Source organism: Phascolarctos cinereus, unplaced genomic scaffold, assembly GCF_003287225.1.
Source record: "Phascolarctos cinereus isolate Bilbo 61053 unplaced genomic scaffold, phaCin_HiC Scaffold_4;HRSCAF=312, whole genome shotgun sequence".
Classification (NCBI taxonomy): domain Eukaryota; kingdom Metazoa; phylum Chordata; class Mammalia; order Diprotodontia; family Phascolarctidae; genus Phascolarctos; species Phascolarctos cinereus.
The window spans coordinates 322,321,808-322,347,843 of record NW_027555847.1 but is presented as its reverse complement, the minus strand read 5'-3'; the positions used below and the strand labels follow the sequence as shown (position 1 = coordinate 322,347,843).

Below are 26,036 nucleotides of genomic sequence, written 5' to 3'. Positions count from 1 at the left end.
GAAGGCAAAGAAAGGCAAAAACATCATCTCTGCCTTTAAGGGGCTCACATTCCAGTGGGAGACAACATGCAAACCATTGTATATACAACATACAAATAGTGTAAATGGTAGGTAATCTCAGAGGGAAAGAACTAGTGGTGGAGGGAGCATGGAAGATCTGCTTAGAAAGTGGGATCTGGGCTGAGTTTTTTGGAAAGCCAAAGGAGTTGGGAGGTAGAGGGGAGGAGGAAGAGAATTCCAGGCATGGAGGATAGCCATCAAGGGGCACAGTCAATCAATCAACAAACATTTATCTATTTATTTTCTTTTAAATAGTGCTTTATTTCTTCCAATTACATGTAAAGATTTTTTTTTATCGAGGCAATCAGGGTTAAGTGACTTGCTCAAAGTCACGTAGCTAGTAAGTGTCAAGGGTCTGAGACCAGATTTGAATTTAGGTCCTCTTCACTTCAAGGCTGGTGCGCTATCCACTGCTCCAGCTACCTGCCCCTAAAGATAATTTTTAACATTCATTTTTTATATGAAATTTTGAGTTCCAAATTTTCTCCCTCTCTGCCTGCCTTCCTGAGATGGTAAGCAATTTGACACAGGTAATAAATGTTCAATCATGTAAAACATATTTCCATATTAGTCATGAATCAACAAATATTTATTAAACCATGTGCCAGGCACTTTCCTAAATGCTGGGGATACAAAAAAGGAGAGACAGTCCCTGACCTCAAGGAACATACAGTCTAATGGGGGAGACAGCAAGCAGACAAAAAGTACAAACAAACTACATAAAGGATAAACAGGAAATAATTAATAGAGGGAAGGCACTAGAATTAAGAGGGGTTGGAGGCTTCTAATAAAGATGGAGTGTTGTGTGTGAGAAACAGCAAGAAGTCTAGTGTGACTGAGTCTTAGTGTGTATGGAAGGGAATAAAGTGTAAGAAAACTGAAAAGTAGGAATCATCCAGGTTGTGAAGGGGTTTTAAATACAAAAAAGAGCATTTTTCATTTGATCCTGGAGGTAATAGGGAACCACTGGAATTTATGAAGTGGGGATCGGAGGGCTGACATGGTCAGACCCAAACTTTGGGAAAATCATTTTGGCAGTGGAGTGGAAGAAGATAAATTGGAGTGGGGAGAGGTTTGAGGTAGGGAGATTAATTAGAAGGCTATTTCAATAATCCAGGCATTAGGTGATGAGATCCCCCACTGAGACGGTGGCTGCATAAGCGATGAGAAGGTAACTTACATTAGAGACGTTGTAAAGGTAAAAATGAAGGGCTCTGCAACAGTCTATGTGAAGTGAATGTGACTGAAGAATCAAAGATAGCGAGACTCTGAATGTGGGCTATTGGGAAGATGGTGGTGCCCTTGACAGTAACATGGCAGTACGCAAGAGGAGAGGTTTGGTGGGAGAGATGTTTTGGGATGTCCAACAGGCAGTTGGTGCTGTGAGGGCAGAGCTCAACTGACTGATGAGATCAGAAGCCAGCTGGGAAATACAGAAGCCTGGATTCTTAAATCCAAAGACTGAAAGGTTTCTTAATTTTTAATCTGAAGTTGCTAGAAATAGTACAAGCAGTGTTTCATGGTGGAAGGAACGTTGAAGAAATATGCATATGCCCCTTTCTCTCCTCTGACACAGCCACTACCTTGGTGCAGGCCCTCATTACCTCACAATTGGGCTATGGCAACAGCTTGCTGGTTGGTCTCTCTGCCACAAGTCTGTCGAAGTAATCTTTCCAAAGCACAGGTCTGACCATGCCACCCCCTTACTCAGTAAACTCCAGTGGCTCCCAATCATTTTCAGGATCACATATAAAATCCTCTGTTTGGCATTCAAAGCCCTTCACAACCTGATCTACCCCATCCTCCCAATCTTCTTGGACCTTACACTCTGTCACATACCCTTTGATCCAGTGACACTGGCTTCCTCATGAGAAGACAAAGATTGATCCTGTATCATCTTCTTGTTGATCCTTTTACAAGTAATTTATTTTGCCCTGTAACTGCTTAAGTCGTGGTTCTTTGTCTCTGAACTCAGTTCAGAGTTCAGCCGGCCTTTAATGGGTTAAATTTTAAACTCTAGCTCTCCTGCCTCAAGGAATTTAACTGACCTTGGTGAACTCTGAGAAAACAACGGAGTTTGGGCCTGATATCTTTATTCCACTACAATATCCTTCAAAGATATCTGTTTTGTTATCCAAAAGTCTGGACCACCATCTTGCACCTGAACTCAAACAAAGATCACCTTTAGTCTCATGAGAAAAGAAGGGAGGAGGTATCATTGCTAGCCCCCTTAACCAAATTCCAACCAAGCATGTTGCCCATAATCCTATGATGTCATTTACCCTGCTCTGTTCTTTGTTCTGTACTCCCCAAAACCTATCTAAGGGGAATTGTCTTTTTGCTTGGGATCTTTGGCATTAATGGAGGTAAGCCACTGACCCATTTGTTGACAGGTAACATGTCCTTGCTAATTAATGTTATATTGTTCTGAGATCTGCCTCAGTTTACCCATTTGTCAAAATTCAATCGTGACACTTGCTGTTCTTCAAATAAGATATTCGATCTCCAGATTACTGGCATTTTTACTGGCTGTCCCCCACGCCTGGAATTCTCCACCTCCTCATCTTCACTTCTTGAATCCCTGGCATCCTTTAGGTTCCAGCTAAAATCCTACCTCCTATCAGAAGCCTTTCTCAATCCTTCCTAATTCTAGTGCTTTCTCCTGTTGATTATTTCCAATTTATCCTGTAGTTAGCTTGTTTGTACATAGTTTTCATGTGTCCCTCTCATTAGACTGTGAGCTCCTTGAAAGCAGGGACTGTCTTACGCTTTTCTTTAGATCTCCAGCACTTGGCACAGTGCCTGTACAGAGAAAGGGCTTAATAAATGTTTATTGACCGAGTGATCTCTTTCCACCCCAAATCACAGAATCCTAGCATCCTCTGCTAGTTTACAATCAAAATACACGTACAGATTTTATTAGTAGTTGAACTGAGTTAAAATAAGCCTTCTTGTTTTCTGCCTGGCAAATAGTAAATGTTTAGTAAATGCTTGTTCATTGACTGGTTTCTGTTAATATATGTTGAGAACTATGATAAAAGACGACAATATGATCCAAATGTCTTAGCAATAATAATCCTTCATAGGATCACAGATTTACAGCTGGAAGGAATTTAGATTAGTCCAACCACCTCATTTTACAGATGAAGAAACCGAGGTCCAGAATAGCTTAGTGACTTTTTCAATGTTACACAGACAATGCATATTATTACATATTTACCTTCAAAAAATTATAGCACAATTAATTTTATATTCACATGGTATGTTTCACCTATAGTACTACTGAAAGTAAAATTTTGACTTCTGAGATGTTTCAAGAGTTTTTAGGTGCAGTTCTGCTTTGCTCTTTTAATATGAACTGCCTCAGAAGGCTGGACTGAATACAGAGCAACCAGTATATTCACAGCCATTCTGAGACTAGCATATAGTAGCACCAAAATGTCCAACTCTCCCTCTAAGCTGTTTGAACTGGACAACTGCCTGAAAACTGTATTTCATTAATCTTGAGTTTCTCTGCCCCTTATTAGCTTTGTGCCCTTAGGCAAGCTACTTTTCTAAAGCCATTCATCCACCTATAAAAAGAGGGGGTTGGATTACAGCATATTGAGGTTCCATCACTAAATCCTGTGGCCCTATCTTTCTTTAGTCTATAGCTGCTCGATTTAAGACATTTTAAAATGTCCTAGGTTTGAGAAATGGAGAAGTTGGGAGAAGGGGGTGTTAGGGATTTTTTTTTCATATTCTAATCTGAATATGTACTTCTATTGGTATAGGTGAGCTCCAGAGAGAAGATACTTCTGTCAATGTAAATTGGCAAGTTATGCAATTCACAGTTTGACGGAGCTGCCTGGAAGGCACAGAAAGGTTAAATTATTTGCCATGGGTCCAGTTACACAACCACTAGGAGTCAGAGTCAGCACAAGTCCTATTTAAAAAGTGACAATCTACTCCTCTCATTAGGGCTTTTAGGAAGGGGAAATACAAAGGTCCAGAAAGTATCTGTGCATGCTGGGGGAAAGAAGCCCAGAGCCTCCCCATTAGAAAGTGAACTCCTTGGGGGCAGGGACAGTGTTATTGTCTTAGTGCTAGTACCATTCTCGCATTTTGTCTGGTGCCTCTTACTGGACCCTTCCTTCCTCATCCTACCCCCGGGCCCCTAAGCCCTGACAGATCAACTTTTGCCTTATGTTGGAGACCCAGACAGAAAGGCTGTGCTGTGGGGTGTGACTACCCCTACCACGCCCCTACTCTCCTAGCTCTCCTTTATGTGTAGTCTTCCTCCATTAGAACTTAGAAAGGAATTAAAAATCATTAAGATTGAGGAAAAATTAGGGGGGAAAAAGCAATCCAAGAAAATTACAAAAAGAGAGTTCACCAACTGGAAAAAGAGATACAAAATCTTAAGGAATAACTCCTTGAAAGCTAGAATTGGGCAAGAGGAATTGAATGATGTCATGAGACACCAAGAAATAATAAAACTAGAAAAAGTAGAAGAGAATCCGAAACATCTTGTTAGAAAAAAACAACTGATCTGGAGAACAGATCAAGGAGAGACAATATGAGAACTGTCAGACTATTGAAAGTTACGATCAAAAAAAGAATCTGGACACAATATTTTAAGAAATTACTAAGAAAAACTGCCCTGAAGTTCTAGAACAAGAAGGTAAAGTAGTAGCAAAAAAAAATCTACCATTCACTATCTGAAAGAGATTCCAGAAGGAAAACTTAAAGGAATGTTATAGCCAAGTTTCAAAACTCCCAGGTTAAGGAGAAAATATTGCAAGCCACAAGGAAAAAACAAACAAACCCAAAACAATGTAAATACTGCAGAAATACAGTCAGGATTTCACAAGGCCTAGCAGCTTCTACTCTAAAAGACTAAGTATTGGAACATTATATTTTGAAGAGCAAAAGAGCTGGGGTTGTGTCCAAAGATAACTTATCCAGCAAGGTTGCATATAATCCTAAATGAAAAAAATGGATATTTGATGAATTATAATGTAAGCTCTTTGAAGGCAGGAGCTGGCTTGCTTGCTGGCATTAGTAACCCCAGCCTTTAACATAGTGTTTGGCACATAATACACACTTAATAAATGCTTTATCTATCTGTAACCAGGTTACTCAGCCCAGTGGCACAAAACTCTGCCCACTGGTAGAGACTGATGCCAGCATACAAAAGTAATAAGTGCTTGTTGATTGACTGAATAGAATGTGTTGGATTTGAAGTCAAAAAGCTCTGAATTCAAATCCTTGACCTGAAGCTAGGTGACCCAGTAGAGGATCTGGTGTCATAAAGTCCCAACACTTTGTAGCTGGGTGACCCCTGGCAAGTCATTTAGTCTATTAAGTGACTCCTTAGTCTACTCATTTGTAAAACAGGAATAATAACAGCACCTACCCCACAGGGTGGTTATAAGGTTCAAATAAGATGACATAGGAAAGTCAAGACAAATCAAAAAGCATTTATGTAAGGCTTAATATGTCAGGCACTGTTGTAAGGGCTTAAAATATAGATGCAGGCAAAAGGGAAGAGCCTCTGCCTTCACAGAGCTTCATTCTAATGTGAGAAAACAACATAAAAAAGAAACAGAAAAGCAAAGGGGGAAGGGTGAGAGAGGTATGTGCCAGGTGGGCACAGTCAGGGCTGGCAGCAGAATGAGGGATGGTTGATCTGTGCCCCTCCTCACAATGGAACTCACCAATGGGAGAAGGGGGCCACAGAAGAGACAAGGCAATTGAAGCTTCGCTTCCAATCTAACGGGCACAAGCAAACAAATATACACAAAACAAGTTACATCCAGGAGAAATACTCTTGTTCGTGGTGCCGAACTCTAAAATGATGTCCTGGCTGATCATCTGGAGCTGGACTACGTGACTGGCTAGGGTCGCCCCTCGGCCGCAGGGCTGGGATTGGGGCTCCTCCCTTGGGGAAGCCCCGAAGCCTCCCTCTGCTCGCTCCCTCTGCTCCTTCCCAGACACTCGCACGCGGTCCTCTGCAGCTCCCACGTGCCGGAAATGGAGCGGAGAGGGGGCGGGCACTTCCGGGGCGCCAGAGGTCGCGGTGGTGGCAAGATGGCGGCCCCCTTAGAGCTCAGGTGCTGGGGCGGCGGTTGGGGGCTTCCGTCAGTCCACAGCGAGTCTCTGGTGGTTCTGGTAAGGGGCCGGTCCCTCAGGGAGGGCGGGGTGGGGGGTCGCGGGCGCGGAGCTGCTGACGCGCAGCCTGGGCTCCGCCTGCCGCCCCTCCAACTCCCTCCCCCCCAGGAGCCATCCGCCTCCTCCGCTGCGGGGGGCCAGGAGGGGAGGGGGCGGAGTGACCGTCAGGAGGAAGGAGCGCCAGCCTGGGTTCGGGTCCTCCAGGAGCCTGGGCTCGAATCCCGGCCCTGCGGCTTCCTTCCTCTGTGACCTTGGTCCAGTCACTGCCTGTCTCTGGGCTCATCCCCTTGGTAAAGAGGGAGGCATTGGCCGGTGTGGGGGGAGGGAGGACACGCCAGCCCCCTCCCCCACTTCGATGTAAAACTAGGGGAGGTGGATTCGATGACCCTAAGGGCCCTTCGACAGACTGTCAGAACTTGGGGGAGTGGGCATGGGTTTGCCCCGCCCGCAGCCCTGCTGTCAAAGTTGTGCCACGAGGGTCAGCCCTTCACCCCAAGGTCCTGCGAGCACGGGGTTGTCTGGGGTGAGCGGCTGGAACAAAATAAATCTGCCCCGCCCCCCTCCTCTCCTGCCCCCTCCCCATCCCCCTAGGTCCCACCCCCATCTGTCCCCCCGCCCTGCCCCAGCCTCCTCGGGTCCTGCACCGGCCCCGGCTCACATCTGGCCAGGTGTGTGCCGCTGCTCAGAGTTTTGGGTTGATGTGTCCGCACCCGGACTGAAATGTTTTACCGCACGCTCTATTTTCAGGCTTATGCCAAGTTTTCTGGTGCGCCCCTGAAAGTCAGTGTTATAGATAACACCTGGAGAGGTTCGAGAGGTAATAGTGGAACATTTTAAACCTTTTCTTCCGCCCTGATCCCCCAAGTATTTCAGGTTAAAGTGGTGAGGTTGTCATTAATGAACTTGACCAAGGGAGGAGAGTCCTTTAAAAAAGACTTATGTGTGTTGCTTTTAACTCATTGTAAGTTGTGTTTGGGTTATATCAGTTCTTGGTATAAGCCCAGTCAGGGTCCCAAAATTTCCCCTTTCAATTTAAAAAATACATGTGCTTACTCATATTTTGTCCCTACGAATGTGAAATTGATATAAATTTAAAGCATTGGTCAAGTTAAGTGAAATGTTTTGTAGTATGTAAACTGTTCTTCAATTACTTATAGTTCTGATTTATAGGAGATGTACCTGTTTTGACATCAGAAGACAATACTGTATCTCAACCGGCAAAAATACTTAATTTTTTGAGAAAACAGGTGGGTGGTCATTTTATTACCTGCTTATTTTCTCAGTTTGATTTTTTTGACTTTTTTCCCCTGGTGCCTTTTATGATTAAAAAAAATTTTTTTTAAAGAAAAATTGCTTTCATTAAGTACATCTGTCCTTTATTAGTAATCACCTAGTATATTTCTAAATAGCAAATTGTCAGCTTTTAGGAACTATGCTCCATCATTGTTTGACTTTGAAACACATACACAATCTACAGATGTTTTATATATATGTAATATATGGAATGTTTCATATATGTATAATATATCCAGTTTATAATTTTATACATTGAATTTGTCTAGCATTTTATTAAATTTCTGAAACTTAAGTTAAAGAAAAGTTCTCACATTCACTGATTATAGACTTGGAGTGAGGAATGCCTGGGTTCATATCCCTTCTCAGACACTTACTGGGTGTGACCTTGAGCAAATCATTTAACTTCTGTACTTCAGTTCTCTCATCTATAAAATAAGGGCCTTAGACTAGATGACCTTTAAGATTTCTTGTAGCCCCAAATCTATGATCCTTTGAGCTCCAAGTTGGAAGAGGTCGTTTAGTTCAACACCGAGTCTGATGCAGGAATACCATCCGTAAGTGGTTGTTCTTTTCTTGAATTGCCTTAGGGCTGGAGTACTTACTACCTTCTAAAGCAGACCATTGCATTTAAAAAAACTTTTAGTTATCAAGAAATATCTTTGAATATTGATCTGAAATCTGCCTCTTTGTAACTTCCACTTTCTACTTAATGGTCCCAGTTCTCTCATAGACAATAAAGAATTGTCCAAGTCTTATTTTTCCTTTCTAAGTATTAAGGCAGCTTTCATGTCTCCCCATTTTGTCTTTTTAACTGTAAAATTAAGGTATGATTGACTGATAATTACACTTAGGTACATAGTTATAGGAATAGACTTAATATTTTTCCTTAAATGAGAAGGGAAGTGTGGTTAAAAAGCTGGCTTTTTGAGCCCAGGAAGACTTGGATTCAGTTCCTGCTTCTGACATGTACTGGCTGTGTGACCCTGGGCAAATCATTTGACCTCTCAGTGCTCTTAGGCAACTCATTAAGACTATAATTTAAAGAGAAGGGGTCTCCCTATATCAATGAACTCACAGGACAAGTCTCTGTCTATTCTACAACAATCCATTAATCGTGGAAGTACTTGAGTGCCTACCATGTTTATGGTGCTATAATAAACATACAATCAAATTGTAGTACTTGGCAATCCTCAAACTTGCCCTACATTTTCCCAACTGCATATTTATTTCCTTAGGTAGTCAAGTTCCCAGTGTTTGAAGTATACTTCTTCCTCCCTCTAAAATTTTTACCAAAAATTGAAATGCTTTTGAGATATAGACACTTTGTTTTGGTGGATATTAGTGAAATAAGTCTTACATTAATAGCTAGGGATAGTCATATGTAAAATTAAAATAAATTAGACAGATTGGGAGTCATTTCCTAATAGACATTTCTGTACCACAAATATTGCATGCTGATTGCCAGTGTCTGGCAGCTTCAGCAGAAAGATCAAGGAATGGCTATGTGCCTCCTTATTATGATCCCTTCATGTAAGAAAGAATCATATTTATAGAGAGAAGTGTGAACACTTTTTTTTTTTTAGCATTTTCAGGACTACTTACTTTGCTCTCAATATGTAGTAACTTCTATAAAATAACTGAAGTATAGTTTTGTTACTAGGCATAAAGTAAAATAGACCAAACCCAGAGAAGTAACTTGAATTAAGTGGAGATAGCTTTCTGATTTTGCTTTAGAAGTATTATAGGATAGATTTTTATGGATTGGTTAGTTATATGCTAATTAGATGTAGTATTAAATACTTTATCTGGCTGATTGCTATAAAAAATCCATGGGAGTTGCTACTGTAGATTAATCACATAGAATTTTTATTTCTCTCCTGTGCTCTTTTAATAAATGTTTGTCTTATAAATCATTGTGAGGGAGAATAAGATTCCTAATATGTCTTGATTTATTGCTTTTGAGAAGGGCCTTGACTGTCTTTGGGTTGTTTTGTTTTTTAATAGAAATATAATGCTGATTATCACCTCTCTGCAAAACAAGGTGCAGATACACTAGCTTACATTGCCCTCCTTGAAGAGAAGCTTCTTCCTGCTGTGGTAAGAGGAATCAGCCAATATTATAAACATAATTATTGAAACATAGTTATTGTCTTATAAACTACATCTTACTAAGCTTATGTGAGGAGAGGGGAAAACCCCTTGCCTTAAAAAAATATTTATGTAGAGTCTACAATGTGATAGGCCCGAAGTGCATTCTGAACATAGAGCTGGCCAGTCATTATCTTTTAGGAACTTAGATGCATTATTTAAATATTATTAAAACATAGTGACACATGATGTTCATTTTGTAGGTAACAAATTATACTGCTAGAAGGCTGGATAATACTTAATTTTCCCTGGCATGGAATCAAATGAACTATAAGAACTAATAAATCTTATAATTCCTCTAGTATTCTATTTGAAAGCCATTCTAATTAGGATTTGGCACAGAGGTTTATGAAAAACTGTAACATTCTCTTTTTAAAAGAAGCATTCTTTTTAATTTGCTTTTCTTTCATGTAGCTCCATACATTCTGGGTTGAGAATGACAATTACTTTACTGTGACAAAGCCATGGTTTGCTTCACGAATCCCCTTTCCACTAAGCTTGATTCTGCCTGGAAGAATGTCTAAAAGAGCATTGAACAGGATCCTCCTTACTAAGGGAGAGCCTCCTCTCTTCCACCTCAAAGAAGTAGAAGCCCAGGTACAGTTGAATGAGTTAAGGCACGTATTATATCAGGAGAGGAGATGAGGAGATTAGCAAAGACCAACTTGTTACCTAAGGATGCCTTGCTAAAGCATTGATAGAATCTAATATGCCTTTTCTATTCTTGAGATGAAATTTCTCCCTATTAGATATATAGAGATGCCAAGGAGTGCCTAAATCTTCTATCAGACAGATTGGGAACATCTCAGTTTTTCTTTGGAGACACGTGAGTGACATTTCTTTTTAAAATATCAGTTTAATGATGCATGTACAGGTGCAAAATTGGAGATTGTTCTCTGAACAAAACAAAGTTTTTTTGTAAAAATATAATAGTTCCTCACTGTTTCTGTGTTAGATTAAAGGTTTTTCAGTAGAAATTTTTTTTCTCATTCTATGTGTCAGAGTCAAAGATTTATCTGCTGTCTCTAAGCTGGTGTTTATAGGACTGCTTCATTACCATACCATTTCTAGTGTTGGGCTGACCCTTGTGACCACAGATGTATATTTGCATAATATGTGGGCTCTCTGATTTCTTAAATGACAGTAAGTTAGATGATTGGTTAAAGGATTGGTGGATACTTAATGAGTAAAAGCTTGTTTGACCTTCTATAATGAAATGGAAATTAAAGTACTTATTCTACAGCGCTACCTGATACCATTTAGAATTGACAGTCCTTTGGGTATAATTTCATTTTTAACAGCATTCCAAATGGATATTTTCCTATTTTGTGTAGTTTAAAGGTAGTTTCTTAATTTCCTGTAGGCCTACTACCCTGGATGCCTATGTATTTGGTTTCCTTGCACCTCTTTACAAAGTACGCTTCCCTAAGGTCCAGTTACAAGAGCACCTGAAACAACTCTCCAATCTGTGTCGATTCTGTGATGACATTCTGAGTTGTTACTTTAGGCTTAGCTTTTCAGGTAAGTGATCTTTTGGCTTGGTCTATCTTTGTGTATAAACCAAGGGAATTTTTTTTTTCCTGTGGAGGTCTAATAGAAACTTTTTGAAAACTACTGTGATTGCTTCATTTTAATGGAGATTTGTGGTGTTTTTTTTAAAGACTTGTATAAATACTCATTGGTTTTTAGATGTATTGTAAAACAGTATTTTTTAAACCCCGAATTTTATTCTTGTGTGTTGCTGATCATATAATTGAAGAAATAGAGATTTTGGTTTTTTAAACTATTCTCGGATTCTATAAATTCCTTGTTTTTAAAATATCAAACCTTGTGAGTAGATTCTCCTTTCTTATTCTAGACAACTAGAAAACCAATATATACAGAGTGTCTTCTGATGAGAGGAAGGCAGCTTTTTTCCTTAAAGGATATAGACAATTAATGCTTACTTGTCACCCACAGCATTTACTTGCTGCCTCCAGTCAGCAGTGGATAGATTTAGGTGAAGGTTACTTCATTGGTTATTACCTTACTCCCCAAATGATTGTGGCAAATTGAGAACAGTGATTACTTAGGGGAATTTGGTGGCTTGTCCTTGTGAAGGCCTGGTATATTTGATGAACGTGAGGAGAAAATATGTCTGACACCTTACTTATCCTTATAAAAGATGTAAGATATCCAGCAGAGTGAATATATATTATTGGTGAGGAGAAGAGTGATTTTGGAATAATTGAAGTAGCAAGTAATGCTACTGCTGCTAATGAGGGAAGACCACACAGACACTTTGATAAATGACCCAATCAGAATAAGTGGGGAAGCATCTGACAGTTTAAATTTCAGGGAGAAATGTTCATTCCTGCCTATCTTTCACTAATGACTATGACTACGGTATGAACCTTCAGCTGAAATAGCCTAAATTGCCACGCAGTTCATCCATAATCCTTCTTTGATGCCACATTTGGAGTTTTCTGTTTGGAGCATGCATTAACTTTGCATTTAGCCACAAAATGCTTTTTCTCTTTGTTCTGGCACTTTTACAGCAAGTGGTCTAAATGGGCTTTGCAAATGGCTTTTCAAAATTTCTTGTCATTCTCTGATTTCTGTCTTGGCTTTTTAGGCTTCTCTCCAGCGGGACAAGATACAGTAGATGCAAATCTGCAGAAACTCACACAGCTTGTAAATAAGGAATCCAACTTGATTGAAAAGGTCATGTTTGCATTATCTCTGCTGTCTAATAATTTTCTTATTTCCACTTTTGCAGCTAATGTTGCAATTTAGGTGTGCATTAGCATAATATTTAGTAAATTACATTCACTATTATGGAGCCTTTGGGTAGTATTTTTGAAAAGGGAGTTTAAATAATTATTTATTCACAGCTAAATATAATTTAGTGTCTTAAAGTAAGTAATAAACTAATTACTCTGAGGAAAGATGACTGAATCATTGGTAATTCTGTTGAATAATCCAGTGAAGCAGATACAATAGTTGCTGGGTTTGGGTCCTGATCTCATTTCATGGTCAGCTCTTTGCATACTGGCAATGCTGGGTGTTTTTGCAAAGCACGTAATAGTATACTTTTCCTTTGCTATTAGTGCTTCCCAAACTGAAGAGCCTAGAAAAATAACAAACAAAAGTAAACTAAACTCTTCATGCATTATCTGTCTCTCCCTTTTATTGAAGATTGACACATATTGTACAGAAAAGTACTTACTGCTTATTTCTTCTCTTTAAGATATCTTCATCGAATAACATTCCTCACTGTGCACAAAGCCCTTTTGTTCCCCTTATCCTAACCTTTCCCAGACTAAACCAAGGAAAGATATCACAAGTATTCTCCAATCTTCCAAAAGCACAGGTATTTTGCATTGTTGGGGAAGGCTTGTACATTTGAGAGGATGAAGATGCTGGTCATCATCAGGGTATGTTGAGGTAGAAGGATTTCACAGAACAAAATTTGAAAATGACACTTTCATTATTGATGCCTTTTTGAGAATAAAGGCTCTTCACCTTTGTTGTCCCATGGACCCCTCTGGCTGTCTAGTGGAATAGATGGATGCTTCTCACAATGAGGTTTTTAAATGCACAAAATAAAATTCATAGGATTACAAAGGAAACCAATTGTATTGAAAGCTAGTTATCAACATTAAAAAAAAAATCTTGGACCTCAGGTTAAACTCTTGTATTAGAAGATCTTTTTTTTTCTTAAAGTAATGCATAATTCTTAATTTATGTATAATGCTTTGCATCTTAGGCCTGTGTTGCTTCATAACTTTTGCAGTTCTGTTAACTCTTAGCATTGTGTGATAAATTTTAAGAGTTGTCCTCATTTTATAGATGGAAGAAACTAAGTAATAAGAATATAAAGACCTGTTTCTGAAGTCACATGGAAAGTAGAGTCATGTGTAAAATTTGGTCTGTTGCCTTACCCATTATATACAGAAATCGTGAGGAAGTAATATTTTAAATGTTTGACAGTTTATTAGGAAAAAGTATGAAATACAAAAATCAGGTGATTTACTGACATTGATCTAGCACCCTCTGTGACTTAAGACATTAAGATATTAAAGATATTTCATGATCCCTTTAGATACTCAACTGTTATATTAGAGTTGTCCCTAACACTGCCACATATGGCACTTAGGAGATAGAACTATGGTAAATCGGTGTTATGGAAGAAAACAGAGAAGTCCTGATGTGATCCCATCATATAACCCAGTAGTCTTACTAACCAGCACGTTGGGAGTTTCTACACTCAGGCATTCTGATGGGGCTCACTCTGACTCCCCTATGATCCAACATCTGATTTAACCCTTCCCTTCTATGCCCTTCTTCCCTTCCAGGACAGACTTGGTGAGTCATTTACCAAGCATCTTTTGTAGTACCATTGCTCAGATTACTGGCGGAAAAAAAGTAAAAGGAGATTTATAAAACAGTTCTTGTAAGGAAAAGATACAAAATTCTGCATAAATGATTAAAACAGCTTACCAATAAAACTCTATTTAATTTCAAAAATTAGATAGTTAACCTATTTTACTAAAAGGTCTTTATAACAAGGGTCACTGTACAGGAATGTATGTCATACCTTTGTTTCTCTAAAGCTGAGGTGAGGGTAGCTTTCTCCTTTTTAACTTGTGGCTAGGATGTGGAGTTAGTGGATATCTATAAAGCACCTTGAGCTCTGTTGGGAAATCAGCCTGGTAAGAGGGTAAATAAGATGCTGTTTACATTAATTTTCCTGTCTGGATGACACCTGCTTTAGGAGCTACTTTGAAACTATGAGCCAAATGCCAAAGGCTAAATGGTATGGTTAAGTCCCCATGACAGTGAAATAAGATCCCTAGTAGAATTAAGAAGTTGGGCACCATTCCTAATCATCTGTATCTTAGTTTGGGGATCCAGGAATCCATTAGACTGTTATGGATCTGAGAATCCACTAAACCATATTTCATCAAGTCAGGGTTCTTGTTTTTCTAAGTTGCACATCTCCTTTAGTACTTATCTCAGTGCTCTGCATATAGAAAGGGCTTACTATATGTTTGTTGAATTGAGTTGATGCTAATTTGCTCTGGGAACAATGAGCTTTTCTCCTCCTCTGTAGAGTAAACCATTTTAGCCTGGAAGTCCAGGGCCTTCCTTTACATTATAAATCTCTCTGTCTAGGGCATCTGTAGGACTCATCCAGTTTCTGAGAAAATCTTCATAGTCAGAATGAGTTGGGGCTGAAGTGACTCTTCCCTAATGTTGTTTGCCTCCTCCTTTCTCTACCGGGCTTCTGTGGGTCAGGTTTCATTGCTACCTGCTAATCCAGTTTGATAAAAAATACTTGGCCTGGTTCTGATTAAAGTTTTGTAGAATAGAATCAAAGGCATTATCCGTTATATGATTGTCCCTCAGGTCAGTTAATATATCAGAGATGAGTCATTTGACCTTTTTCAGCTATTTTGCCATTTAACTGCAAATTAAAGGCTCTATTAGAAGCCATGTGAATATATGGGCCCAAGAAACAATGCAAACCAGAAAGTTTGGGTGTGGAGACCACACTCCGCACTAATGATGCTACAGACATGAGTCGGATGATCAGATGTATCTTTTGTACTCTCCGCAGATGGATGACAATCTTCGCCAAAGCCCTCAACTTCCTCCTCGGAAACTGCCAACTCTCAAATTAACTAAAGCAGATGAAGAAAGCAATTCATTTCAGCCCCTTTCACCCTGACAGACATCATTTTCTGTGCATGTGCTTCAGCTGCCTTCAAATCATCTGAATGCCACAATAATCTTATAAATAAGTGTGGTCAGGCAAAAGGAAAGCTATTATAATAGGTACAAGTAAGAAAATAAGACTAAAAGGAGACCCTCTCCATGCTGCTTGTTGCTCTATAAAGAAGCTTGTAGTCCAGCCTGATCATGCTTTAAAATGCAGTTAGGGTGAATTTTTGAAAAGAAAATATATTGTACTGAATGAAACCATCTTAACCTTGGCAAAATTTTGCCTTTAGTTCACACATTGTTGATCAAAAGCTATGATTCCATTGTTCTGAATGTGCCCTCTTAATTTATTCAAGTATATTAATTTAATCTCCTTCAAACAATGTATGTAATACTGTATAACTGTTTGGCTAAGGCTTTTTCTTCTGTTAAGAAATCTAAGGTTTCTCTTGGTATTAGGAAAAGTACAAAAACTTTTATTAATGGAAAATGCTGTCTTTAAATAGCAGTAAAAAAATATGTTTTTAATTAAGTTATCATGAACCCAATCTTTTTGGTGTGGTTACTGCACACATCAAATATAAATGATGGTTTCACATTGTATTACCTGACCCAGCGCCCTTCAGGATAATTTTATCACGTGCTGATGTGTGTGCACATTGTAGGTTAGCAAGGGCCCTGATTAGTGTAATGCACTTATACTTTTGGCTTATCTCTAGACCTAGTTGGCATCAAATTTAGATTCCAAGAGAATTGAGTCTGTTGGTATGGAGATACCATATCATATCTAACTTTGCCCAGCTCAAGAGTAGCCGAGGGCTAGGGTAACAAGGGTACTGCATGTCAGATTCTGTAGCTACCCCAGGCTTTGCCCTATCTAAACCATCATACACAAGAAGTGTATAGTGTACTCAAAACCTTTACAACAATCAACTTGGCTGTCTCTTAGACAGCAGTTGAAAAACCCAAAGGCATAGCTTAGCAGCTTTAGATTTTTAAGAATCTATTTTATCATTATTGGTTACTGAAGTGCTTAAGGGATTCAGCCATAAGGGCCATTTTATTTCCAATTAGAAGCTTGCTTATTCTTAAGGATAATGAGCTTCTTTCATCCTAGAACTGCATCTGGGGTTTTAAAAATATAGCAACGTGTTTTTCGATCAGTGTCTTAAAGATTACTAACGGTGCTCAGTTCATCTTGTCAAGTTCTAATTCAGAGACCCATATGGCCAGAAACAGGTTTCATATCTAAGAGACTACTTTGTTCATTTCATGTTGATTTGAGCTCAGCAGTTTCTTGAATCTGTCCTTCTGAAACTGTTTAATTTATTCTATCTTTAAGTCAACATTTATGTAAGAATCCATAGGTTCTTGTAAATATTGTATTGTCATCTTTAAAATTTCCTTTATTTCTTCAATTACTTTAGGGAAAGCATATTAGCTAGTTTTCATGTTATTTAAATATTTGTTTCTGCTTCATTTATAAGTATAGGTTTAGATATAACAGCAGTTAAATCTACATGAATTGAAAATCATGAACTTAGGAATTTAATGCTTGGGGAGCATATGTGTAACAGAAACAATGAGCAGAATTATGAATCACACTTTTGCTTATGCTTTGTTTAGAATGAACTATTTTAACAAGATGTTCAGCTTTGCTTAAAGATATTAAATGTCTCTAAGTAAATGAAAATGTTTAAATTTCCACAAGTATATATTAATAATGGCTTACATTAAAGTGGCTTTATGGTTTACAAAATGCTTTCATTAATCTCTTTTGATAGCATATTTTTTTATATTTCATAAGTGGGATCAGGCTCAGATATTACTTTTATGTGCTAATATCTTCAATCAAAAGATATGACCTTTAACAAATTATTATACTTAATAGCAAACAAGTAAACATAAGTGTGATTCATTTACTAATTGTTCTTTCTAGCTTTGAATGTCTTTATTACCCATAACACATGTTGAACAGCTGTTCCTAAATCCTTTAGCTAAGAGCAGGACTTAATATTGACAAGTGAGATTTATTGTACTACGGTTGTATTTATATATATTTCTTTCTCTACAATAGATAACCTTTGGCTTTAAAGAACTTTTAGTTACTTCTTTTTGGTTATTTTTCTGTATAAATAAATTTGATAATTTGAAGCTAAACCTAGTAGAAAGTACTATAGGGATCACATATTGGAAGGAAAGGGACCAAAAATTTGCAGATTAATCAAGGATTGTTATCAGTCTAAGTCAATACATGTTTTAGACCAAGTTTGAGTTTTGGGAAAACTAGTCTTGGAACTGGAGGCTACCTCTGAAGGGCATAGGTTAGGGAAAATAAGATTCATTTGCTTGGTTCATGTGGTAATGAGATGGCATAGGTTTGTTTTAAAAAAAAAAAAAAGTAGATGGAGGAAGACACACAATACGCAGAAAACCAAAACCCAGTCCCTGCATGGGATATTTCAGATTAATGATAGGGTTGCAGAAAGCATAATGTTTTCATTGTCTTAGAAAGCTGCTCCCTACCCCCCAAAAGTTTCACACCAGCAAATGAGATTTCATTGTAAATGTGTAAATGCAATTTGGTCACTTGGAGATTGAAAGTTCATTAAATCTAAAGCCAAGTTTATGGCCTTTCAGTTTATAATTGTGTTTCTGCCAAATATATGTTATTGACAACCTACCAGAGGCATCTCAAGATATTGAAGAAAACAGCCATTATGCAAAATCTATTGAATGCAGTGGTTCAGCAGTATTAAGGACTTTGCCATAGGGAAATACTATCAACATCAGTTCAGTTTTTATGCTTGATTCTAACTCCTGAAAAGGAGGTGGCAGAACCAATGTGTTGTCAAGGACAATCTGAAGAAGTAGTAGATCATTTATATCAGCATTAGGCGATTGTTGTCTAGAAGCTGCTGCTTGAAGGAAGAATCTGTATCCAGGATTCCAGAATAGAAAACTTTTATTATGAGAACAGGAGATGGGAAAATCTAGCTTGGCAGAACCAAGGACCTGCAGTTTGAATTAAACTGGGTCTTTCTCATTTTATCATGGAACTGTCTTCCAGATTCACTCTGTGGGTCCGCGTTGGACCAGTAGATGCAATTATCATAGACAGTGACAGGTACTCATTTAATGAGTTGCCAAACAAGGTTCAATCCTGAAGAACTGGTAGATGAAAGGAGGGAATAAAAGGTGAACATGTGGCTTAATTTCTCTGCGTTAATTTGGAATTTAGATCTTTAGGTCATTGATTGTATTTAAAGATATGAAGACCTGGGGAAAATTAAAATTTTTTTTTAAATTGGAAAATCTTGGATTGTGAAGTTTTTGGGGCATGTGTGATGAATAAAATATGTTTAAACATTAATTTTTTCCTATAGGGCATTTTCCCCTTGAAAATTATTTCTATAGACCCATCCATGGTGTTAGATAATCACAATTCCTGTACCTTGAAGGCAAGCAGCACAGTATAATTATAAGCAAAAGAAAAATGTGCCTGCTCTGAAGTAGGCACTGACATTTTAACCAGCTAATAAAGGGGGTAGGGGAGAAAACCTGCTTTGTTAGACCAGAAATATAGAGACCCGAGTTCCAGTCCTACCTCTGCTGATTACTCTCTTTCTCTCTGACTGTGGGCAAGTCCCTTCCTCTCCTTATGTTCCAGTTTTCTCGGTTGCAAAGGAAAGCCCTAACTAGCTCCCAGGTGCTATGAATTGTGATTTCTTATTGATGCAGGGCTTGATGGACAAGTTCCCATTCTTGGGAAAGCTTGAAGAATTGGCATTTTTTCCACCTATGGATAAACATATAATTTTTGCCACATATATAAAAACATTTTTTATAGGCAGGATTGTAAAGATTGATAATACTGCTACAGCTTTTGGCTGTGTTGAAAACATCCTGTTTAGTATTTGATACTAAAAAACACTTCTTTGGTCAAAGAAATAGGGAAAAGACTCATCTGTACCCAATTATTTATAGTAGCTTTTTGCTATGGCAAAGAACTGGAAAAATTACGGGCTACCAATAAATTGGGCATGACTGAACAAGTGGTATAAATGTGATAGAATACGGTTGGGCTGTAACAAATGATGAAAGGGACAATTTCCAAGAAACCTATAAAAACATGTATAAACTGAGAGTGAAGTAAGCAGAACCATGAGAATAATTTATACAATGCAAAAATACTGTAAAGATAACCTTGAAAGACTTCAGAACTCTGTTCAGTGCAGTGACCAACTGATGTAAGATTAGGCCTGGTGGTCTTGAGATCACCGAGACAGTTTCTCCTTAAGGGAGGCTGTAGCTTATAGACTATATTCTTGGAAAAATACTGACAATAACATTTTTTAAAGGTTGATACAGCTGTGTTCCTCAATATTTTGTTTACCACCAGCTTGTATTTCTCCCTGATGACACCCCCCCCAAATAATATTTTATCTACTGCCAGCTTGTTTTTTTCTGCCTAACACCACCACCCCCAATAATATTTTGCCCTGATTCCTGATAAACAATTTGGCCAGTCCCAGGGAGGCCATCCAAAATCATAGAATAAGAACTTCACTCTCAGAAGAGCATTATGGAGCACACCCCCGCCAGCAGGAGTGCACCTCCTTGCTGGAACACCCCCTTTCTGTTGGATGGACCCGTGTCTCTGCTCCCAGAACAGTGCTGCCCTTATGTGAGTTATACCCTATGTTAGTGTGTGCACCTGAGTTGTATGACAGCTCCCCCTTTCCTCTTTTTCCTTCCTGTTTTTCCCCATTGCTTGCAATAAAGCTTTGCATTGAACTGACTCATGTTTTACATGTTATTCTCAGCATCTGCACTCATTACAAGGTTGTTTTCCCCTGCGTCTCTGGCTGGCCCACAGGCCTTTCCTTAGACATAAACCGAGTACCTGGACAAGGACTTAACCTATTGACAGGTGCATCTACACCCAGGGTGTATGATGCTATGAACCCAGTTGTGGAAGTTCTCCCAGGTGGGACTCCCTTATGCTGGAGGACTGTCTCAAAACACCAGCCATAACGGTAGATGACTCATGGTGAAATATGCTAACTGCCTTTTGATGGAGAGCTTATGGACTCAGGATACAGATATATCTCCCCATATATACAAATGTGTGTGTGTGTGTGTATACAAACACATACATATATGTATGTATACTTAGGTATACTTTTATGTATGTGTTATGACATGGCCGGTGAAGGCAGTTTGTTTTGGCTTGATATGTTTGTAGCTCATTTGATTTGGTTTATTCACAAAATGTGTGATATATCAAATTTAAAAGTAGAATTTGTTCAGATAATTTTGCTAATTTGTTTTACTTTTTAACATTTCTATTTGTTTACAAATGCAGCTACAAATTATTTAACTAAAGGATACTTAATTTTTTTTAAGTTTATGAGACAGGAAAAAAGGAAATTGACATTATAGTAAAATAGTTGTTTTCTGATTTAATATCAAACTCCATAATATCAGATACTGAAAAGTCCCCGTCAGAAGGTAAAATAAAATTCAGCTTTTGGCTCATGGGATATTGATGGGTGTCATTTCCTAAGCTCTCACTATTGGTAATCTCTGCTTCTTTTAATACTTTATTTTTATCACCATCATGGGCTTCTGCAAACTGAAGGCATATAACTGGATTGAGACAGCTATCTTTCTTAAATTAATTTTTATTCTTAATTGGATGTGAATATTTCTAAGCATGTTTCTTTCTTTTGCATATTTCAGGAGATAGTTACATAAAAGCAGGCAAAAGTAATGCATCAGAAGATATATCGTACAAAGGCCTTGGGACCATGGAATAGGAAGGATGTGCTTCAGAGAATCCAGATTTGCACCATCTTAATCATCTTATGGGGTGTGTGCATACCACTTTGTTTTTGTAAACCGACAAGGGTGAACAAAGTATAGCAACAGGGAATATTGAGTTGATGAAATAAAATAGGGGGAATTAGTTTTGCTTATACAGACAGGCATATCTTATTTTATTGTATTTAACTTTATTACACTTTGCAGATATTGTGGGGTTTTTTTGGTTGTTCCTTTGTTTTGTTTTTACAAAGGAAGGTTTGTGGCCACCCTGCAGGGTTGAGCAGGGTCACTGAAGCATCTTTTAAAAAAAATGCAGAGAAGTGAGATGCATCTTCCAGCTAGTGATTAGCTTGGTGCCAAGGTCAAGAAGACATGGGATTATCCAAGATTATTAAAATTGTCTTCATGATTGGATGGTTCATTATTATATTTAGTGCAGACTACAAAGAAGGAGGCCTGCTGGCACCAAATAGGAATTTGGGGACAAGGCCAGAAAATTTCTCCTTTAGAAATTGAAACTAAAAATCACCATAGCCAGGAGTAGAAGCCACTTGCCCCCAGACAGTGGTTTGTAAATGAGTTATTGATAAAATTGTAGTATCTCCCAAATGTGCTCAAGAGACCAGGCTGTCTCCAGAAACTTCATCATATCTTGGTGGTAAATATGGCAACTCAAGAAGACAGGTTAAGCTGGCTTTAGGGCAACATCGCCAGACATTGGGTTTCACATATCATTGATGTCTTGAAGTATGTAGGCATATCTGTCCTCGCATATCTCAACCCATATTAATTCTAGTTCAAACTATAAAAATAAATTTCAACAACTGAGATGTAAAATGTAGTTATGTTTATGTAGGAACTGTGCTCAGTTACATTCACAATTCAGAGTTGCTGCACTATGCAAAATAAAATAGATGGTTATTGTTCAAAATGTTTGCCTTATTAGTGAAAATGTGGTCAGAATGAAAATTTAGGTTATTCAAAATATATAACAAGTTCAGTCAAATATGAGTGGGATAGAACCATGAGCAAGGGGTGGCAGTTACAAGGAGGTAAATTTAGACTTGCTATCAGGAAAAACTAACAGAGCTATCCCAGAGTGGAATGGGATGTTTTGGGGGGTGGAAGATATCCTTTCCTTGAAAGTCTTCAAGCAGACACTGGATAACCACTGGTCAAGATCTATTGTAATGGGAATTCCTTTATTGTATGGGTTGAACTAAATGGTTGTTGAGGTCCCTTTCCAACTCTCAAGTTCTATGATTCTGTTGGTATATATGTGTGTATATATGTGCATATATATATATATATATATATATATATATATATATATGTATATGTATGTGTGTGTATATATATATATGTATATATATGTATATATATATATACATATATATATATACACACACATACATATACATATATATATATGTATATGTATGTGTGTGTATATATATATATGTATATATATATACATATATACACACACACACACACACACACACACACATATAAAATGACCTCTATATCAAACCAAGTATTTATGTGTTTTAAATTTCTTTTTTGAGTTTGTGAGAAAGAGTATAGCAGAGTAGATAACAAACTGGCCTTGAAGACCAGGGTTCAATTCCTACCTCTGCCACAACACTGACTGAGTGACCCTGCACAAGCTGCTCTTCCTCTCATTACTCCAAGTACTAAGACTGCAAGTTGTAGAGGGTGGTGACTTGCCTTAGTGGAGGGCATTCCCTTATCTGGGAGTTCCCTGTACCAATGAAATTACAGTGCTAGTTCTTATAGCTAGCCTTCTGAGTTTATAGTTAGAAAGTTTATATTGTTTAGTATGTAATACTATACTTTGGAGAAGGAAATGGCAAATCACTTCAATATCTTTGCCAAGAAAACCTCAAATGGGGTCACCGAGAGTTAGACACAGCTGAACAACAGCACTACATTTATTGGATACCTCATTTGTAAATAGCTGCATGAAAATCAGTGGATTTTTTGATATTTTGTTATCAATTTTACTCCTGCAGGTCACAAAAATGCATTAGGCTTATACATTTAAAAGAAAAGAAAGGGGGCAGAGCTGATATGGTGGAGTAAAAGCAGTGACTTGCTTGAGCTGTCCCCAGACGCGTCCAAATAACTGTAAAAAGTGGCTCTAAACAAATTCTAGAGCAGCAGAACCCACAAAAAGACAGAGTGAAACAAATTTCCAGCCCATGACAGCCTGGATGGTTGATTGGAAAGGTATATCACACCAGGCAGGGAGAGGAACGTAGTTCAGCCTGGATGTGCAGTCAAAGACCAGGCCTCAGAGAACCTGGAGCAGGCCTCAGAGGACTAAATCACAGGCAGCTGTGGTGGTTTCCAGACTTCTCAACCTACAAATGCCAAAGACAACTTAGAAGGTCAGTAGGAAAAGTCTGTGACCACAGTGAGAGAGAAGCTCAGGCCCAGCCCCAGTCTCAGGCACAGCCCCAGGGTGGTGGCTGCTTCCAGAACTCAGCCCACAGATGAAGGGGGAAACAAATGGCTGATCAGAGGGGGATTGCAGGGATCTCTTTGTTGGTGCAGGATTCTCTTGCTTTGCCTGTGCTTGGACCTGGATCACAGTTCTGGGTGGTGGTCCTGGGGCAAGGAGGACTGGCATGGTAGAGCTTGTAGTGGCAGTACAGAGAGAATCCTCTTCACAGTTCCAAGGCAGAAAAGAGTGCTTGTGGTCACTCATAGACCAGAGCCCAGGCCAGGAAAGGAGTAAACACTTCACCCTTGATCATACCACCTTAGAAGAACTGAAAATTGACAGATCCCTAGAAGTATCTCTGAAAACAGCTGCACAAAACCCCTGAAGCTTGGAACAGTACATTCTTCACATTGGAAGCAGACCACTACCTTAACAAAGAGTTTATAACTCAAGTAATTGGCTGGGATCATGAGCAAACAGTGCAAAAAAAGAGTCAAACCATAGAATTTCTTTGGTGACAAAGAAGATCAAAACATACAACCAGAAGAAGACAACAAAGTCAAAACTCCTACATCCAAAGCCTCCAAGAAAAATGTGAATTGGTCCCAGGACATGGAAGAGCTCAAAAAGGATCTTGAGAAGTAAGTAAGAGAAGTAGAGGAAAAACTGGGAAGAGAAATGAGAGTGATGCAAAAAAGTCATGAAAAACTAGTCAACAGCTTGCTAAAGGAGACCCAAAAAAGTACTGAAGAAAATGACAACTTAAAAAATAGCCTAATCCAAATGGCAAAAGAGGTCCAAAAAGCCATGAGGAGAAGACTGCCTTCAAAAGCAGAATTGGCCAAATGGAAAAGGAAGTCCAAAAGCTCACTGAAGAAAATACTTTCTTAAAAATTAGAAAGGAGAAAATGGAAGCTAGTGACTTTATGAGAAATCAAGACATTGTAAAACAAAACCAAAAGAATAAAAAAATAGAAAACAATGTGAAATATCTCATTGGAAAAACAACTGACCTGGAAATAGATCCAGGAGAGATAATTTAAAAATTATTGGACTATCTGAAAGCCATGATAAAAAAAAAAAGCCTAGACATCATCTTTCAAGAAATTATTAGGAAAACTGCCCTGATGTCCTAGAACCAGAGGGCAAAATAGAAATTGAGAGAATCCACCGATCCCTGGTCAAGGAGAAAATATTGCAAGCAGCCAGAAAGAAACAATTCAAGTATTGTGGAAGCACAATCAGGATAGCACAAGATTTAGCAGCTTCTACGTTAAAGGACTGGAGGGCTTGGAATATGATATTCTTGAGGTCAAAGGAGATAGGATAACAACCAAGAATCACCTACCCAGCAAAATTGAGTATAATCCGTCAGGGGAAAAATGATATTCAGTGAAATAGAAGACTTTCAAGTATTCTTGATGAAAAGACCAGAGCTCAATAGAAAAGTTGACTTTCAAATACAAGACTCAAGAGAAGCATGAAGAGGTAAACAAGAAAGAGAAATCATAAGGGACTTATTAAGGTTGAACTGATTACATTCCTGCATGGAAAGATGATATTTGTAACTCATGAGACATTTGTCAGTATTAGGGTAGTTGGTGGGGAAAAAAATTATATGTATGGATGGCTAGATAGATAGATGGAGGGCACAGGGTGAGTTGAAGAAGGGGTGATATCTGGAGAAGAAAATTAAGGGGTGAGAGAGGATTACACTGGGAGAAAGAGAAAGGGAGAGGTAGAATGGGGTAAATTATGTCACATGAAACAGACAAGAAAAGGCTTTTACAGTGGAGGGGAAATGGGGGAAGGTGAGAAGGAATGAATCTTATTCTCATGGTATTTAGCTTAAGGAGGGAATAACATACACACTCAATTGGGTATGGAAATCTATCTTACCCTGTAGGAAAATGGACATGCAACTGGGAAATAAGATATAAGATATAAGAAATAGAAGGGGAAGGGGATAAGAGAAGGGGAGTTTGATAGAAAGGAGGGCAGATTAAGGGAAGGGTATTCAGAATGCACGCCATCTTGGGGTGGGGAGAGGGACGAGATGGGGAGAAAAGTTGGAACTCAAAATCTTGTGGAAGTGAATGTTGAAAACTAAAAATAAATAAATTAATAAAATCAAAAAAAAAAAAGAAAAGAAAAAAGAGATATGACTTTGCCAAAAGTACTTCATGGTTCTGATTTTCATGAGCTAGGGAAAATACTAGTCATTCATCCTTTGCTGCATAAACTTGGCATCTCTACCTCTTGGAGAAACCTAGAGGTACCAAGACCTAGAGGGCGGAGTAGGGGATTGAGCTGGATCCAGTTTCAGTTTCCTGATTTGTAGACTAGAAAGCTATTTTTCATTTACTTAATTTAT

The 26,036-nt window shown here is 38.5% G+C and overlaps 1 protein-coding gene across 5 annotated transcripts; it reads left to right on the top strand.

Annotated features, from left to right (window-relative positions):
* The first annotated feature begins 6,108 nt into the window (after positions 1 to 6,108).
* On the top strand, positions 6,109 to 25,690 carry MTX3 (metaxin 3). 5 transcript variants are annotated; one of them, XR_002326809.2, is made up of 9 exons: positions 6,109 to 6,213; positions 6,961 to 7,030; positions 7,384 to 7,460; positions 9,514 to 9,606; positions 10,072 to 10,254; positions 10,407 to 10,483; positions 11,021 to 11,178; positions 21,109 to 21,238; positions 23,229 to 25,690. XR_002326809.2 is itself a non-coding variant. In XM_020998392.2 (9 exons), the coding sequence occupies exons 1-9, from the start codon at positions 6,133 to 6,135 to the stop codon at positions 15,368 to 15,370; spliced, it is 939 nt and encodes a 312-aa protein (XP_020854051.1). In that variant the 5' UTR covers positions 6,109 to 6,132; the 3' UTR covers positions 15,371 to 20,164. The 5 variants fall into 5 exon arrangements, 4 of the variants coding, with proteins under 4 accessions (XP_020854051.1, XP_020854052.2, XP_020854053.1 ...); XM_020998392.2 differs by lacking the exons at positions 21,109 to 21,238; positions 23,229 to 25,690 and adding exons at positions 12,272 to 12,360; positions 15,260 to 20,164; XM_020998393.2 differs by lacking the exon at positions 23,229 to 25,690 and having other exon boundaries at positions 21,109 to 22,020.
* Positions 25,691 to 26,036: the final 346 nt, after the last annotated feature.